Below are 18,839 nucleotides of genomic sequence, written 5' to 3'. Positions count from 1 at the left end.
TGGTCTCTAACATGGCAAGTCTCTTCTGCTTACCTTTTTGGGCTCTGCTGGTTTCTAACATAGCTAAAAGGCGTGTCCCCCCAGTTAAGATGGAGCTAAGCTGCACTGGTCTCTAACATGGCAAGTCTCTTCTGCTTACCTTTTTGGGCTCTGCTGGTTTCTAACATAGCTAAAAGGCGTGTCCCCCCAGTTAAGATGGAGCTAAGCTGCACTGGTCTCTAACATGGCAAGTCTCTTCTGCTTACCTTTTTGGGCTCTGCTGGTTTCTAACATAGCTGAATCCCTCCTCTCAGGCTACAGTAGAGATTTTCAAGCCTGCTTTATGTAAGTCCCTGGGTTAGTGAGAGCTCAGCTGCAGCTAGAACTTGCTTCAGTTCCTCCTTTCTCCCTGGCAAATGTAATAGTCTAACTTGTTCCCCTCTTACCTTAGCAGATGGGCAGAGTGCCGCGCCTTCCTGCCGACGCCAACTGCCGCGCTAACTGCCTTGACTACGTTCCTCGTCGCTACGCTCCTTGCGTCGCTCTCCTCGACTGAGATTTATCCTGGCCTGGGCCTGGCCAGGTTCCGCCTCCTCACCTGGCTCACCACTGGCATCTGCCCGAGGCCCGGAGTGGCAGGGCCGGGGCGCCAGGCCCGCCCGCCATCAGGGCCTTGACGGCTTGCATCTGTCCTGCTCAGCTGGCTCCAGACCTGGAGATAAAACAAAGAAATGTTAATTAAGCATGACAATAAAACACCAACACAAGTTAAAAAGAAGGACCCACTCCTCATGGTCAATAAGCCTAGTCTCTAATAAACAGCACTCTGCTACTAATAAAGACTGCTTTCCTTGTCTGAGTGGAGAGGCTACATGCTTGATTGCTACATGATGATACATACCATGATTGGTACACTTAGTTTGAGGGACTGCTCGCTGCCCCTGCCCACAGAGAACTTAAGTCTCAGTAGAACTAGATATGGAAAAAATGGCTTTGGAGCCTCAAACAGAATGTTTCTGGGCACGCCTGGCCTTTGACCCAGCAGAGGGGTTCAGTCTACTTTCCACAGCAATCACAGTTGCAACCCAATGAAGTTACTTGTGCCGGGGGGCGGAATAGAGTTACCTGCATCATTCCAGCACACGCACATTGCTAGAAGCATACAAACAGTGTGTAAGTCCTGTACTTCAATACTATATTGTAGTGGTCCAAATAAAAAACAAGAGTGCCAGAAGGCGGGGGGGGGGGGAAACAGGCAAAAATCATTTAATGTCTATCCATGGAAAAGTCACAGGGCTATTATGGGGAAAATAGTAATTCCATTCCCTAGTAAGGGGAAATGAGAAAGCCCAGAACATGAGACAAATCATGCAAAAAATGTCATCGCAACAGTAGCACTCAGCTATGGATGCTTAAAGTCAAACCCAGCTTTTAGCAAGGGAACAGCTGTGACCACACAAAAGTACAGCCAGAAAGGGGACAAAAACACCTTTGCAAAGTGGATGGGGGATGCTCTCAACCTCTGAAAATAGGGTAGAGACTATTCAGGCAGAATACCTAGCACTTATGTACATAAAAAAAACATTCACCTAAAACTGTAAGAAGGAATTCAAAACACAAAATTGCTGGCTATCATTATAAACAAACAACTATGGGATGTCAGGTCACCACTGGAAATGCCATCTACAAAAAGGTGCTCTGGAGCACATCCTGGGAAACGCAGACCGGCAGGTCTGCCTTTGGCCCTAGACAAGATGGGGGAGTCTTATGTAATAACAAAGACCAATCCCAACAATAACTTCAGTCTGGTTGGAGGCTTTCAGATGTGCTTTCTGCAAAAGGAAATGGGGAGATGCTGCCATACAGCCTAGAGCTCTGTACATCTCAGCACACGCTAAGCAGACACTATACTGAAGCAGGATGTCCAAAAAGCCTTGGACAAAGTTCCACGCTACCAATTATTACAGAAACTAAGTCAATCTGAAATCACGCTTCACTGCTTACCATCTAGTACCACCAGGGAACGATCAGGTTGTTCAGGAGTTCCCTCTGCCCTCCTAGTATTCTCTCTCTTCCTCCCACACTCTTCTTAACAACCTGCTGATATCTGGACCCACACTTTTCAAAACACACACCAAACAGTTGCTTGTGTGTCACAGGCCCAAATTCCCCTCTGGGTACAAAGGTTTCCAAGACACTGCTTTTCATACAGAGGGAAGTTTAGCTATCAAAGGAGGGGAGGTGACAACCTTGGCCCAAGATTGCAAAACATTTATTCCTAGAGCATCCTCTGTTATACCGGATGCTGGGAAGAAGCAGAGGTTGCCTTAACTCACTGTCTTCTGCTGCAACTGTTCAGCAGTTTCAGATCTGGAAATGCTTCAGCTACCTAACTACTTCAGCTGTTTTACACAAAAAGGAAGCAATCGACAAGACAGCCCAGAGCTTTGGCGTTCTGGGAAAGCCTCTAACATCCATAGGAGGCATGCAAGAAGAGACAAAGACAAAGACAAAGCAGATGTGACAGTACCTTTCTTGTAGCCGCAAGCCCTGCCATGCCGTGAGCGTCTGCGTAGTATATTCCAACATCCAGAGCTTGTAGAACAGCATCATATTGAGAATGACGAGCAGCACCAGACTGGAAATAAAGTAAACAGTCAGTTTACTAGGAGCACGTCATAACCCACTGCCTGCCAGTCACATCTGGGCAAACGCCCAGGGCTTTAACAAGGCGTCTGGAGCCCAGGTCCACGCTGTATGTGAGTGGGAATTTAATCTGAGTTAGGGCCAGGTGATCACAACCCAAAACTTCACCTCGTGGGAGAAATGTGTGAGCAAGAAGGATGGACAGACAGAAAGACAGGGCTGACAGATCAGACAGAACAGGTTGGATGAGTGGATGTGCTGAATGCAGAGAAAGGGAGGGAAACGGGAGAGTAAAGAGGTTAAAAAAAGAGAGAGACAGTACCTGAAACAGATCCTAATGGGAGCAGGGGAGAGAAAAGACGGAGTAGCAGCAGATTAGAAACAGACTGACACAGAACAGGAGAAACGGGGCTGAGCGCAGAAGGCTTGTAGACAGTGCCGAAGATATATGGGGCGGGGAGGAGGGAAGAAAGGAACAGTGGGAAGAGAGGCAAAAAGGACAGACAAGTAACCCTGTGCCTACGATCGATGGTGAAATTCGCTCAGCAAAAGATGAGCTGCGTGTAGCTCCTGCTGACAAGCCCAAAGCACACCCATGCAGGGCACTGTCTGACACGTAAATGCATGTTGCAGCCTGTATGCACCCAGCCTTACCCACTCCTACCGCACCCGGCGATGGGAACACCACCGCAGGCCGCCCTGCAAACCAGCGCTTTGACCAGATACTGTACCACTCCTCTCGCCCCCCACCACCACTGCGCATGGGCATTTCCGCTCCCCCCATCACCACACTTGGGGAATAGATTCCAAAATAACAGACTCGTGCCTGTCTCTGAATAGTGCAGCTGTTTTGCTGGAAGAATGGCCCGCTATCACCCAGTTCGGTCAGGCGGATGGCCGCTGGCCAGAACAGTGTTCTGAAAACATTATGGAGGGCGCTCCGACCACTGTAAGCTAAGCTAGTAGCCTGTCAGGAGAGATTGTTGTAAAGCTTTTGTGCCTTCCTACCCAAAGTTTTAATCACCCGTCTAGATAGCACAAGGCTATCTTCTCGTCATTACATTACCGTATCATTACAGCAACTAGGCTGAGTTGCTGCTGCAAACCTCTGTAGCTTTATCCCCCCTGGGAAAAGGAAATGCAGAAAGGAGCTCAATTTTAAAAGGAACTTCTGTCTACAAATCTCAGCTTCTTCCCACCTCCCTAAAAGATGAGTGGAGCTTAAGAAAAGAATGAGCCCAAGTTTTGCTGTTTGCCCAGGGTTAACAGTATGCTTCCACTTCCCTCAGTGATGAAAAGACCCACCATAGCGGGATTCCTTTAGACCGTACCACTTCACAGCACCTGCCCACCAACTGCTGCAGCGCCAAGACATGAAAGCTACCGTCAGCGCAAGAGGCAGAGAAACAGTAAATACGCCTGGGTTTAGGCATAAGGACTGAGCCGCAGGGATACAAGGGGCCCATCCCCAGCTTACTTTGAGTGCGCATCCAGCCAAGCCCAAGACTAGCAACTGTGAAAGGTGGGGACAGAAAAGGGACCCAAACCAAACGTAGTTCTTGCTGCTGAACTAGTGAAATCACACCAATCTCTCTTGCTTGATGTGTTTCTACCCTTATTTTGCAGAAATCGTCTCTAAACAGTCCAGCTTCTTTCTGAGATGGTATCTCACATCAAAATCACCATCCAGGACCAGACCCAAATACATTTGCGAGATCAGCAGAAAGAACAGACAAGACTCCTCACATACACTGAGCCCTGTTGTAATAGCACAGTAACTCCCACAGAGCTTTGCATGGTCATCTTTCATGATAACAGCTAGTTTGTTGGCAGATTACATTAAATGACTTACTTTAAATTAAAAAAACTCCACAGTTTCTAGATGTCATTGAAAAATCTCTAAACGGAGTCCTGGAAATAAAAAATACTCTTTCTACTTGTTGGATTTCTTCTAACAACTGAGTCCCCTCTCCTTGCGCAGCTGCCCCTCACCCTGCTTGGCACAACATTGCCGGTCCCCCAGACAGTATAGCTGACCTGCATTTAGGACTCCCAGAAATATGCAGGTCTGCGAAGCCCGTGTTTGGTTAAAACAAGGTCAAAACTGAGGGGAAAGGAGAGACTTTGATAAAAAAAGATCCAGAACCTACAGAGCCAGATAAGGGGCCAGCTAAGTACTAGCAAAAGCCGGGATCAAGCCAGACAAAACAGTTGATGGGGCATTTGGGGGAAATTTTAATTCATTCTTTTCTGCTTGTCATTGCTTTTCTCTCCTCTGTGCTGCGCAAAATTTGGGACCAGAGAGGAACATGAGAAAGAAAAAAACAGCACAGGGGAGCACAGAACACCAGAAACACGAAAGAAGTTGTTAAAAGCTGGCTGTGAGGGAAAGCTAAAAAATCACTTACACAAAACTGATGACAAGGAGCAGCTTAGAGACACTCTGCAGGTGGAAACCGCTGGGGCTCTCCTCAGGAATGTGCCGTGTCTGAGTGGAACCTGAGGAAACATATGAGTTTAGGCTAGGAAATGCTGTCCTCTGGGGGAGGGCAACCATTTTCCCTCTACCCACCCCTCCATCTCACTCAAACAACTGTAATACATCCTCCCTGCTCTGGAAAGCATTGGTCCCTCTTCCTGTTAACCCTCCACATGCAAAGCTCCAGTTTTTCACCAGAGGTACCCAGCTGTCCATCCCCAAGCGTGAGGGGTCTGCAGTTCCTCACCTGCCACATGCTTGATTCGATGCGCAACCTCCTCATCCGTGGGGGTGGTGACGGGACTCAGCACCTCCTCCAAGTGTGGCACCCGCAGATGGGCATGGGCCCGTTTCCTGCGGCGCACCGTCGATTGCTTGCTTACTTTCTCTTTGGGGGATTGTCTGTGGACCTCAGCCAGGTACGTGCTCTCGGTTTTGGTCAGTTCACTCTCTGCAGAGATGGTGAGGGAAAGCATTTACTGGAAGCGGCACTGGCCTTGCAGAGATACAGACTTAAGCCCTCTAATGGCACAGCTACTGGGCCAAACAAGTTGGCAGGGTCTAGGAGGCCCATGCCAGAGGACACACTACACATCCCTTACACCTTTTGCCAAACTCTGACCCCAAACTGCCTGCGCTCCTGCCAGAGAGCAGGATTTGATGACCTGATTAATTTCAGCAAGTGCTACCGACGCTGTGGCAATAACATCGGTTTGCCCCTTTCATAAGCCACTCCGAGGCCCGATCCCCAGCAGCTATCGCACTGCCATGCTGCCCGCTTGCAGGGAGGCATGCGTAAACTATGGAAGGCGCCACTTCATTCGTGGGTCATTATCGCAGATCCAGTCATTGCCACTCTTACCCAAATGTCGGAAATAATCTTCTAGGCCGCTCCAAAAATTCTTCTCAATGAAGGATTTCACCAGCCCCCAAGGCTGCTTCCTGTAACGTAGCTCTGTGGAAACCCTATGTGAAGAAAGGGAAGTCATTCTCCCAGTTTTGCTTCCTGAGGGTGATGTCAATTTGTCAATGTAAATATGAGAAATAATCATGCACACTGTTATTTCTGGAATGGTCTCAGCCCTTCATGTTTCTCGAGAAGCGTTGCATGAAAAGTCCTTCCAAAGGCAGTGGCAGGAAGGCCTCAAGAGAGCCTCCCCTGAGAGCACTCCCGAGACCTTCGGCCATGCGGCAGGCAGACACTTAGATTACGTATCTAAGTCAAACACAAAAGCCTACAGCTTTGCCTGGTACCAAATTCCTCTGCTTGTCCCCACAATGTGTCCCAGAGGCACAGTCCCTGGAAGTACATCCTGTTGCTTATCACACATAGTTGATTGCGAGAGACAACTGGCTCTGCAAACCACTGCTTCCAAGAAAGGGGCAAGAAAAGTCTAAATCCTCTCCCTGAGCCAGCTGTAACTCCTGCATCCGGTCTACTGTTTGCTCGATGTCACCCCAGTAGGCAGCTGCCCCTACAGTAACTCTGTGATAGGAGTGTTCTGGCAACAGGACAAAGAAATAAGGCTAAGTTCTCCCCAACCCCTTCTAACACACCAAACAACAGAACTCCTCCCCCCCCCCAAAAGTGACTTTTGATCGTCAGTAAAGCTATTCATCCAGCAAGAAGTGTACCTGAGTCGGCTTTTGTTTCTGGCAACACGAGTCAACGTATAGCGGTTAATGGTGTAGAAATAATCATGGTAGGGGACGTCGTGAGTTAGCACCTCTGCATCTATGACATAGCACTCGCTTTCTTGGCTGGCTTTGTACATTGTCTGCATAAAAGACAGCATGCAAGGCAACTATTAGTCTGGTTAGAACACGGCTTTGATAGTCTGGCACCTTTACTAGCACTTTACAAAAACAGCTCTACCACACAGAAGAGACCACACCCATGCCCAGGCCCCATCTCTGCAATTTTTCTGTGAACAGCTCACCGTTAAGGGAGGGCACGCTCGAGGAAACCAAGTATTTCACTCAGATGTTTCCCAAAGGCATAATTCAAAAGGGGCATTCAGTTCCAGCAGCTCAACCTCCAGCATTTTGTGTCAGAGACAGTTACATACTCTGCCACAGGAGGACCAGATTTTTGGGACCTTTCCAAGTGTTTCCTCTTCTCATTAAACTGATGTCTGGCTTGTCGGAGAGCAACCTGACCTAAAATCAGAGGTGGCCCTGCCTTGACCAGAGGTCCTTCCTGGCGTACATTGTTCTGCGATTCTAAACACCATAAAAACATGTCAATTACTTCTTTTAAGTGCTTCTGATCTGCTTGCTTTCTTTGCCCCGGAACAAACCTTACGAAGGGGACACACACAATTAACTGAAGATCCATATACAAAGTGTGGCTTTTCTTACAGACTATTTCCACTTACCTCTGGAGCGAAGACACAGCAAAGTGCCCCTCAGCAGTTCACCCCAAACTCAGAATAAAATAGGCCACGTCCTTGCTTCCTCAAAGTATACCGTTTCCTTTGCCCATCACTTTGCTCTCCCCTTTTCTTATCTTCCCTGCACAGTCTTTGCTTCTGAACAGCACGCTTCATCCCATCCTTACAAGGTACACCTTGCCGCTGGGATTCTCCTCTCCCTGAATGCTCAGGCACCCCATCTTTTCTTGGCTCCCTCTTAGTATTCCCTCAAGCTAACTCATAATATTTACTGTTTGGCCACTTAAACATATCGCTAGACACTGAGGGAGACCTTTCCTCCCTCTCTAGCTGCAGCCCCTACTAGACACAGCTAGCCTGGCTCTTCCTGGGGCACTGCAGATGCTCTCCTTTTTTACCTTTTTAAACAGGTCAGCTAAATGTCCTCACCAGTCATAAAGAAGTCTGGACTTCTCTACGTAGACCTGTGAGAAGGACTGGCCAGACAGTGTCTGACTTTCTTGTGCCCTGCTTGTAAGTAACAACTGCTGGACTGACCACAGCTCAAAAAACACCAGTATGGGTGACGCACACCATTGTCAGAAGGCGCTGGCTTGTTTACAAACTCATCTGCTTTTGCTGGAAAACTTACGGTCCTTTCCTTGCAATGCAATCCAGTGCAAGTGTAAGATTAGCTATTCACATTTGCAGCGACACTGGGTAGCAAGTTAATACAAAAAAAAAAAAAAAAACCAAAACAAAACGCGTAAAGGAAAATGGATAGGGAGAATGAAAACATGCAAAGCAGCATGCCCAAGACAAGAAAATAAATAACAGATCTGTTTCTACAAAGCATTACACCATTTCACATACCTGCGTCTCAGTGACAGTGGCAGTTTTGGGGGCCAGAGGGTTGGTGAGGGTAATGGTATACAAGATCACTCTAGTCTGATTGCCATTTTCTTCCTTCTTCCAGGGATGAAAGATAATATCTGAGAGGACAAAACAATATTCCACTCACGTAACTGGACAGGGATCTCAGGTCAGTTCCCTAAGGAAAGGCATAACCCTATAACCAAGCTCAGGGCAGTATTTCCTTCCCCTTGGAGAGCTTGGCTGCAGAAGCACTAGAGCTCAACTGAGTGCAAAAGGTCGGTCTCCTGTACTAAATGTGAGTATTTTCCCCTCTTTCAAGTGCCGGGAAAGGCTGGAGAAACATCTCCTTCAGCAAACCTACAGTTACTGGGAAAGGAGGACTACAGCATTCTACTCTCTGCATCGTCAACTGCATAGCCCACACCAGTGTCTGGTGTGGAGCTAGAAGAGCTTTTTCCTCACACTGTTAAGCCTTGAACACAGGATCAGGCCTTAGCTGATGTTAAAAAATAAGAGAGTCTGCTGCTTCCATAAACTTAGATCTGGCTCTTAGAAAACAAAACTAGGTAGCCAAACAAGGCCGGTTCTATCTGCTTTTGATTACTCTCAGTACAGACAACAGCTGTCCCAAGATCTGCTCAGAATATTACCAAATCCCTCTCATCACCAGGCAAAGGTACACCTTCAAGGCATGCGCTGAGACCTTCCTTCTCTACAGGCCTCTGTACCTCGCAGGAAACGCAGCCTCTGTCAGCGACTGGGCTTTGCCAGCAGCAGCTTACCAGAGAACCGGCGCTGTTCCATGAAGTCCCTCTGGAACTGAGAGTCCGTGAAAAGCAAGTCGTACAGTTTGTCCACGCTGAAGTTGAACACTTCATTCACATACTGACGGCCGTTCAGATCCTCGTAAAAGGCCTGGACTTCCCCTGTGGGGAAACAAGCCCGTAAGCCCCAGCCACGATCCTCCATGCCAGTATCAGAGGCTGTGCTTTCACAGTACCAGAACCTTAGTATTTTACTTTGGAAAGAAGGAACCCAAAGGAGGTACTTATAACTCTTTTCCTCCACTGATCCAAGGACAATAGTTGGAACGGCCGAAGGGGTAATTAACTACATAGCTATTTTAGGGACATCCTTCCAAATATCCCATACATTTGCCATCTGCGGCCCAGGATGGGAATTCTTTGCATCTTCTGAACTCTTAGGGTACAGAAAAGGAATTCAACATTTGGTGATCCAGTCCCTCACTGGAAAGGACAGGAGAAGGCTGAAAACAACACCGATGGAAAGGCCCTTCCCTGCATACCTTCATCATGGGTCTCTGATGAGTCACTGAGCTCAGTGGGAATATCTTCGTTGTCATTGAAGTCTAGGGAAGGGGAGTTCACAGGGCCAATGATCTCTATCTTCTCTCCCATGATATTTGCAATGCCAAGGTCTTTTTCCACAGGACTCTCTGCCACTGCCTCCTCCTCTTCTGGTAGCACTCCATCAAACTGCAGCAAGAAGAGAGCATAACGAGGGCAAGATCAGCACCTGGAAATTGGGCCTTATTTCTGAAAACTTTACATCTGTGGGCCAACTTTCATACCTTTGAACATTTGGCTGTGACATGTCTGGAAATTAAACAATATATAGAGAGGAGGTAGGTTACCATACGGTGTTTGTAAAACACACGGACAAATTAGATCGCCTCCTCTCAAAGGACCACACACAGTTCAAGCTTGGGACATACACAAGGCTTTTTGTTTGTTCAGACAAGCACACAAACAGTACTGGATTTGCCACTGAACAAGCCCTGTACAGCTAGGAAAATGTGCGGTTATATCTAAACAAGGTCTGCTCTGATGTAATACTGTGAGGACACACACTGTTTCCTAGGGAATAACTCAAGTCAGAGAAGAAATTATAACCCTTTTATCTCCAACACTCCATTTCTTTTCATCCAAACGTAGAGAAAGGAAAATGCCTTTACTGCTGAGAGTCCCAATTTACTGGCTTTTAGGAAAGCCACGCTTTGCTCACTTTTTCTTGCGCAAATGTCATGCTCACAGATATCACTGACTCGAGGACTGTGGTCAGCTGCAGGGTAAACAGTTACCTTGTACATTCAAGGACTACCAGCTGGATCCCAGATAAAAGGATTACCGCTCCACTGCCCTGGAGGAAGAACACTCACCGAGGCTGGCGCTTCACTGCTTCCTGTAGATGTCAGTGTGCTGGCAGTGACAGATTTCTTTGGCAGCTGAGGGCTAGCTTCTGGCTTGGCCTCCATGCTGCTTTTTGAGGAGCTGTCGTTGACTTCATTCTCTTCCACGGGGATTTCTTCACAGTAGCTGAGACGCCACAGAGAACACAGGTTTTTATGCTTACCCCTCTCAGTACAGCTACAACTGGACACACAGAGCAAGTAAGAATACTTCCATGAAGTTTCCAGTCTGACCGGAAGCAGAAATGGCTCAGTGCAGGGAAGATCAAGCCCAAATTTTTCAAGTGTTTATACACAGACTGACAAGCATCAGCCCTTTCTGACCATGTAACACACTGACTGGCCTTGTGACTGGGATGCTTTGGCATTTACAGAATCGCTCATCTAGCTCAGCAAGCAGAGAAGCAGGCATTTCAGTCCCTACCGACTGCCATGAGGAAACGGTACGCTTTCAGCTTTTTAGACATTACACGCTGAAGGGCAAACATTTGGCCAGAAACCCAGAATCTCTCAACAGGGACAATGTGCAGTTTGAGGTATGCAATATATCAGGACTCCTGCTCTCGTGAGGCCATCTTCTTCATCACAGGCATATTTTGCTCCTCCTCACTCACCCCATTGTGTTGAAGTCATCATCAGGAGGCACATAGTCTTCATCATCACTGGTCAGACCCAGCTCGTTCCCGTAACACTGGTGGACAAAGTGCCAGAGCTCCTTTGGACAGAGAGGCTAAAAGAGGGAACAGAGAACAGCACACATTTCACCTGAGAATACTAAAATATGATGAATGTTTAGAACTACCACTGTCGGGAACTACCATTCCTTGCCCTGAAAGGAGAAGTGAGAGATACTGACACAGCCCTGGATGGGCAGTGAGAGCCTTACGATGGGCTCACCTCTTCTGAATTCCAGTGATGCTACAAGGTGGATTGTGTGTTATTGGCCGGCTGCCGCAGCTCCATGCTGGCTAAGGGCTGTGGGCTTATGTATCCTTATATTGTTAGGCAAAGCTGGTTTAGAGATTGCCCCAATCAAGCAGTAAGAGGTCCTTTCGTCAAGTAAGCCTTCACTGTTCGCCCAGGTTCTGCCCTAAAATCTAACTTTGTTATTTTTCCATGCCACAATCTCATGTTACTTAAGACTATCAGAAACCCAACATGAGGCTACACCCAGAGCAGCACACGAAATGATATTTCCCGCTATTACAATGCTGTGCATGTAGTAATGTAAGCAGTAAACCTTCATTTCCCTCCACATGTGTTTTCCTGACTCTTCTGTTGTGCCTCCATTTAATGTCTCCTACTATACCAAACCCCAACGCCTTATGAGGTTTTTTCCCCTCCAAGTTTAAGTTAAAGCTGCCTAAAGAATTACGGCTGCAGGGAAAAGGATCTAAAACAGCAACAACGAATAACATTTCCTGTTGCACTTTAAAATCAAAAAGAGTTTGTCTCACTAGCTACTATTGTGAAAAGCTTGTATATACTTCCAGCTAATAAGAGAAAATGAATTATCAAGACCGTTCACAAAAGCCCAGCTTTTTAGGGATGCAAGTCAGTTGATCACCATATGACTGCGTTCCGAGGTTCTTATGAAATGGGGCAGGAGAACTTGTGATTTAAACATGTGGGGGATGAAAGGGGATGAATTTTTACTCATGAGAAATTTATGACCACTGACAAAGACTTCTTGGTAATGAGGGAAAACAAATCTAGTGAACTTTTTCCTGAGTTGCTGGCTTGAACTTCTTTCCAAAGCTACTGCATGAAATAAGGCAGGAAATTTTTAATCTAGCTCCCAAAAGCAGCAATCAAAAGCATGGGGAAAAAGCCTCTAATGAGAAACTTTTATCACAAAGATGTCTGTTTCACACTCTTCCCACATGCACTCCAATTCACATGTCTTAGCAGGAAAAATGGACTAGGTTCTTTCTCCCTCTCTCCTGTTCGGCACGGATCTTACATTTGGAAAAAGAGCTCTGAAAGTGTTTCTGTCTCTATCACTCCACGTCTCAGTTCCCATTTGCTTTGACCTTGAAACCAAGGGCTCTGAATTTTGTTAGGAACTTCAGAAGGCTGATCAAATTACAGCATATGGCAGCAACACAAGCTGCCCAATGCAAAGTGATCCTTTTGCATACTAAATACTACCCCGATTTTCAGGACAGGGTATTCCGGGTGCTTGAGCCAGGACATCTCGAAATGCTAGTAGCACTGTAACATCAGTTCATGAGTCTTACTCCTGCAGCGAGGCCAAAAATACTCAATGGACTGCAGAACAGATACTCAGATCAAATATAGGACATATGGGGCCTCTGGCATAGCAGGTGCACATCCCTGCTTTATTTTAAAATCCAACCCACTGAGCCCTTACCCAGCGCACCCCACGTCCACCATTGTTCCTGTTTGGGTTTGGGATGCCCTGAACACATGCTCTTTTTCTGTCCTATCTTCAACTCTACACTTCTGAAGCACAGGCTTAGTAAGAGCTTTGCCTGTGCAGTGAGCTATTTCTGTTGCATTTTGAACTGCTTTCTTCTGGGCTGTTTCCCTTGAATCACAGACCTCAAAAAAACTCCTTCCTGCGGCACACGCTTCCACACCTCAGCAGAGGAAAAGCGGCATCTACTGTGTGTACACAGAATTCCATGCAAAAAGAGAGAATTGCGCTTGCAGTTATGTACCTGCTCTGCATAAACACATGTGCTTACTGTCCCTACATCTTTTTATGCATATAGATTAGTACAGGTATTATGCTCCTGCATATATTCATCACCTCCCTTTCATCCCACCCCAACGTTCAGGTGCTGGTCTGTGTACCTTGTCAAGGAGAGCATTCTGCCAGAGTCTGAACATCATCATGTACGTCCTGTCTCGAGCCCCAAAGGAAGTAAAAAAGTGCTAAATGGGAAGAGATGGAGAGAAAAATCAGTTCAGAAAAGGCCCGAAAAAGGGAAGGAGGAGAGTGATCCTTTTGGATCGCTTTCCAGCTACAGTTCACAGACGGACTGAGCAAGCCACACAGCACAGCTGCTCAGTTCTTGGGCACAGACTGAAGCTCACGGAGGCCTCACAGAGAGGCTGAGTGCCTCTCACCCAAGAGAGTGAGTCCGAGCACAGAAACAGTTCTGTTAGAGATACGCTACTATATAACCCAGATCTCCTGCCTGGCCCCAAACCCCACATATGAGCCACGTATGTTCCAGACTCAGCCCAAGGTCTGTGGAAGCTCTGCACCCAGCCCTCTTCCCTTGGTGCTTCCTCCCAGGCCCCAAGTAGCACAAGCAGTCAGTTTGGAAAAACCCTACGACACACACATATTCCCCTGCCCCAGACAGCCTTAAGGGGTGGCCCCAGAGGTGGAGGCTTCAAGGATGTACCTTTTCAGTGTCAGTGCAAACTTGGATGGCATTAGGAATGAGCCGTGCTGTTTTTTCCTTGGTCATCGAGCAGATATCCTTCAAGCGTACAGTCAGCTACAGTCAGAGCCATGCAGAAAGGGGAAGGCAGAAAAAGAACACAGGTAAAGAGAGACACTGATGAAAAAGACAATGGAAAGAGTGCTTTTAAAGCAATGTCAGCAAATAAGCTGACATAAAACACATGCTCAATGCGGCAGTCTGAAAGACTTACCAGTGTCTCCCAACGGAAGATGTTGCTGTAAAAGCAAATCCAGTTTTCAGAGAGGTAGAGGCGGCCCTGCAGGAGAATGTCTCTTTGTAGCGCACATGAGTAATCTGTGGGTGGACAACAGATGATAATTTAGAAGCACCAAAACCAGAAGACAGGACAGCCTAAAGGTGAAGATAAGCAGCAGCATCAAGAAAAGAAGCTACTCAACACAAAACTATCGCAGAAAGTCAAAGGCAGAGCCAGAAATGAACCACAGCTGCTACTCTGTCCACTAGGTTATGATCCCTCCCACGGGCATGTCGCAGACAATCTCTCTTACTGACTGATGATCTTGCCTTATTAGCTGGTCATTCCGTAGCATCCTATGTGCTATTTATTTTATGTATTATTTACTATTTATTTTATGTATTATTTTAATCTGTCTTTTCCTTTTCACCTTCTAGTGTCATTGTTCATTTCTCTCCCAGTTTAGGCATCTTAAACAATTTCTCTTCCTCTGCTAGATTGTGCATCTTTCAACAGTATGAGACATGGTATGAGATCACCAGTTACATAAGATAACAGAACAGATGCAATGCACTAGGCAGTCTACTAACCAGCTGCAAGGCCAAAGCCTAAGTAGATATGGGAAGGGCAGTCATGTGTGAGTAGGGAGCACTGGGGATGTTAGAAAAAAAGAGAAGCTCAGTGGGATGCATGTTGAGACACAACCCTGACCAAATGAGAAAAGAGCTCAAATATTAACACACTGTCAGGTTTCGGGGAGCACTGTGGAGGAAAACGTGCTCCTCAAATCATGAGGGAAGAGAGCTGTAGCTGATAGAAATCAGCATTGCTCTCCCTGAAGCAAAACAAATGAAACAGATTAGAAATGGTGAGGAAGGGTTCTGCCCGTGCACAAGAAAAGACACAATGGGCTTGTTCCTTGGTGGCACAATCACTTTGAAGAAGAAAAAGCTGCATGCACGTGTGCTGGATTTCCTCCCCAAACCATGGACCAGCACAACAGACCACTGCACCAAGGGGCTGACCTTACCTACGATGAGGCGTTCCGTGTCAGGAAGCTGTTTGAAGAGTTTCCTGAAATCTTCATTCCGTTGTTTGTATGTTGGACTCAACACCTGCAAATAACAGAGTGCCTGTTAAGAAGAGGGGCAGGCATGAGTACAGAGAAATGGAGTGGGAAAACAGAACACCTTGGTAAGGAGAAGCGGGATCAGATGCACTTACAAAGCATGAGGCTAGGAGCTCCCATCACAGCAGACACACAGATGGGAGGATTTGGGATTTAGTGCATTATGTGAGAAGAAGAGGAGAACCTGATTTCAAAGAGCAAGTACAGAGTAGAAGGGCTATACCCGTATCTGCTAGGTAGCAAATTGGAATTGCATGGAAGCTGTGGCTGCAGGAAAAATCTCTTTTCCTGCAATCCTAGACTGTACAAGGTATGGCACATGCTCTGTTTGCAATGCATCCGTTAGCCGCCCATCCCCAGCTCTCCCAGGAACAGTGCAGCAACCCCAGAAAATAGGCCCCTTAGTACAGCTGCAGCCCCACCAGAGGAACTTGAACGATCACTGTCATCAAAAGCTCAGGGATAATGCAGTCATCCCCATTCTGCTCTCCATCAAGTGCTCCACCTCGCAGACAGTGAACACACAACCACCCGCTGGTATTGTGAGAACATTTTTGTGGGGCTCAAAGAGGCCCTCACAGGGACTCAGCCACGTTTTACGCTTATTCTGCAGACACTTGGCCTCATGGAAGGCCTCGGAGAAAACAGTGCTGTTGGCTGGAGGGAGACCAGGAGCTGCTTTCTCTCTGGTGTTTAGTAAACTATAATGTGACTCTGTCTGCTTAGACCACTTCCTACACACCATGCCCATGCTTACAGCTGCTCATAATAGCCAGAACACCTTTTGAAAGCAGAGTTGGCTGAAATAGAGGCAGTTGCAAATTCAGGAGGTCCACAGCTCCCTTCTAATCTATCATGTTCTTTCTCCCACAAATGTACGGAACATGAGGCAACCTGGGGTACCAACTCTTCCTTCCCTATCTCCATTTCCTCTCAATAACCCTCTCCTATCTCTTCCAGCTGCACAACACAAATCTCCCAAAGCAGAACGGTGGGCACAGCTCAGAGCATCCCAGCAAGGGCCCCAAAAATCAGAGTGATTATAGAAGGTCGCTTCTGTTTGAGAATGGTGTTGGTGGGGTCACAAGGGTGGGAGGAATATGAAGTTTATTTAGCATTAGTCTTACTAAATTGTCAAATGCTGTCAAATCAAAGAAGGAAACACAGACAAGCCCCTGCCCCCCAAAAGCATTCCCTTTTCCTCACTCCAATTCAACAAACTAGAAACAATATTTTTTAACATCGACTCAGCACTTCACACATTTGCTCCAGTCCTGTGGGCCTAAAGGAAAGTATCTTACTTGTGAATAAAACCTCCTAACAAGCAGATGACAGAAATATGAATTTTACTTACCAAACTTCTAGCCTGAACATCTGGAAAAGATCTTGGTCAGAGATGGGCTCCAGCAAGAGCCCAAGCCCAAGATTTCCTGGGACAAGCAGACAAGATGGGAAAGGAGGGGGGAACAGAGATTATAATCAGCTCTGAGCTTTGGGTTCAATGCATTAGAGCAACCCAACTTAACAGTACAGTTTCCATGTGGAGGGGCACTCCCCTCCCTTCCCCGCAGTAAGGGATGTTCTGACCTGTCTAAAACCTGTACTACAACAGACGAATCTGCTTAGCACCAGAACATCTGTTACAGTGACAAACAGTTCAGTATAGAGACACTCACAGCTGGAATTTCATCTGATCCATGGCTGACATTTTCTTGCGATAAGTCGACAAGCCCCTCCAGCTCCCACAGCAGACAAGGCAGTTCTTGATCCAGCACAAGATCCCAGAGAGCCCCGCACTCCAGCAAGGAATCCATACCGTTCCCTCAGCACTTGCACAGCTCCCCGTGTTCTCAAACTCTGCTTTTCCTGTTCCCGCTGTCACCGCTTCTTGTTTAGATTCAAAGTCGAAAGAGATACAGCAGCTTGGCAGGAGTTTACGTGCCTTCCCCTATTTTCCTGCTCACATTCAGGTCATCTGCCCTAGCAGCCTCTGTAGATCTGAGAGAGGATTCGCCCTCCAGAGGACTTTGAAAAAGTGGCTCATTAGGGTAAGCGTGCTGGCGGGCAACCTTTGTGCTCTTCTGCTCCAGTCTTAACAGCTTCTTGCTGTGGGCATCTCAAAGAAGTACTGCAAAAGTGCCAACAGCCTGAGCAGTCCCAGGCAGGTCTGTGCAAGGCATCTGCAACTCCCGATCGAGGCCTGATGCCCAGGACTGCCAGAGCTAGCAACTGAAATAGCTCCGACTGCCAGGACCCCACCGGACCAGCTGTAATTCACAGATCTAGCTGCAGTTTCCAGGACTGAACAGGACGGTAAACAGCTCAGATTTCTGCTGCTTCCCCCACCACTACCTTTGAAACCAGAAAAGCAGTTATTCTTATTCCTTCAATGCCTGCCCCAGGCTCTCCTCGCTAGTCCCTTCTCTGCTCTGAAAGGCAGCTTCAGTCTTTGTTAACATTTCTTATGGAAGGAGCGGGTGGGGAAGATACCAAAATGACTTGCACATGCTTTAAGTTACTGTAGCTGGGTAATTCTGTCGGCCAATGCCCTGCAGTAACCCACGCTCAGCCCTGCCTCCCAGCAGATGTTTCCTGTAATGGAAAGTTGCTGGACAGAGTGTGCTGGGAGAGGCGCAAGGGGAGTAAGGAGAGAGCAGTCTAAAGCATATAGCTATGAGAAATCAGCCATGTGAGACCTGCACAGTTAGAAATCTTACGGGCTCCGCTACTCCTATATGTACCCTCTGAGCCCCCAAAGCATAGGTATTTCTAGGTTTCATTCATTAGTCAGGTCACTTTGGAAATGAAGGGCAAGGGCTTCCCTTCAGGCTCCAGCAAATGAACTCCCTGCAGATCCCAGAAAGATTGCTTGGAGCGCTGAAAAACCCTGTATCCCTCTGCCCTGAGTCCCCAGCCCCTCCATCTCTCTGCTCAAGTGCAGAAATGTACAGGTAAACATCCACACCACGACACCAGTGCTGCTCAGCCGTGATGCTGAGTCTGGGGAAACAAGTATACTGAAGTAAAATCCTCGTTCTTCCTAACAAACTGGGCACACGGATCTCAAAAAACAAAAACCAACCAAACCCCAAGTGACCAACCGAGCCTCTGGAAAACCGTTGTTTCACTCCAGGGCCAGTGACTGCAGTTCACTCACTGACAGAAAGAACTGAGGAGCTTTCCCTCTACTCAGATGCATCACAAAAGCATTGCTGGTGCTAGAGAGCACACAGGTCTCTCTGTTTAGCCCTGTTAGAAGGAAGCAGTACACCTATCTGCCACCCCAAGATGCGAGGACAAGAAACAAAATTTCTGTAGCCTGGGAAGAACAACGAATTAGGATTACAGATACCTGCAAGGTACCTGCATTACTTTACTGAATGAATGGCCCTATTTGCTAGAAACTGCTTATGGGATTACTTCCAAAAAAAACCCAAACCCACCAGGATGCTTCTGTCTACACCGCCACCCACCTCCCTCTGCAGAGATGAATGGCATGAGTGATCGGAA

At 47.3% G+C, this 18,839-nt stretch overlaps 1 protein-coding gene across 1 annotated transcript in view; it reads right to left on the bottom strand.

Annotated features, from left to right (window-relative positions):
* GRAMD1B (GRAM domain containing 1B) overlaps positions 1-18,839 on the bottom strand; it is a 98,776-nt gene that overhangs the window by 1,673 nt on the left and 78,264 nt on the right. The window contains exons 5-18 of the mRNA XM_009890819.1: positions 15,231-15,315; positions 14,195-14,298; positions 13,942-14,037; positions 13,382-13,462; positions 11,176-11,291; positions 10,532-10,688; positions 9,659-9,848; positions 9,135-9,278; positions 8,350-8,468; positions 6,740-6,882; positions 5,967-6,070; positions 5,352-5,555; positions 5,034-5,124; positions 2,510-2,617 (exon numbers count right to left, since the gene is read on the bottom strand). Of these exons, the coding sequence (XP_009889121.1) occupies positions 2,510-2,617; positions 5,034-5,124; positions 5,352-5,555; positions 5,967-6,070; positions 6,740-6,882; positions 8,350-8,468; positions 9,135-9,278; positions 9,659-9,848; positions 10,532-10,688; positions 11,176-11,291; positions 13,382-13,462; positions 13,942-14,037; positions 14,195-14,298; positions 15,231-15,315 (1,742 nt within the window). The remainder of the gene's footprint in view (positions 1-2,509; positions 2,618-5,033; positions 5,125-5,351; positions 5,556-5,966; positions 6,071-6,739; positions 6,883-8,349; positions 8,469-9,134; positions 9,279-9,658; positions 9,849-10,531; positions 10,689-11,175; positions 11,292-13,381; positions 13,463-13,941; positions 14,038-14,194; positions 14,299-15,230; positions 15,316-18,839) is intronic.

Source organism: Charadrius vociferus, unplaced genomic scaffold, assembly GCF_000708025.1.
Source record: "Charadrius vociferus isolate BGI_N301 unplaced genomic scaffold, ASM70802v2 scaffold858, whole genome shotgun sequence".
Taxonomy (NCBI): domain Eukaryota; kingdom Metazoa; phylum Chordata; class Aves; order Charadriiformes; family Charadriidae; genus Charadrius; species Charadrius vociferus.
This window is presented reverse-complemented; position numbering and strand designations above follow the sequence as displayed.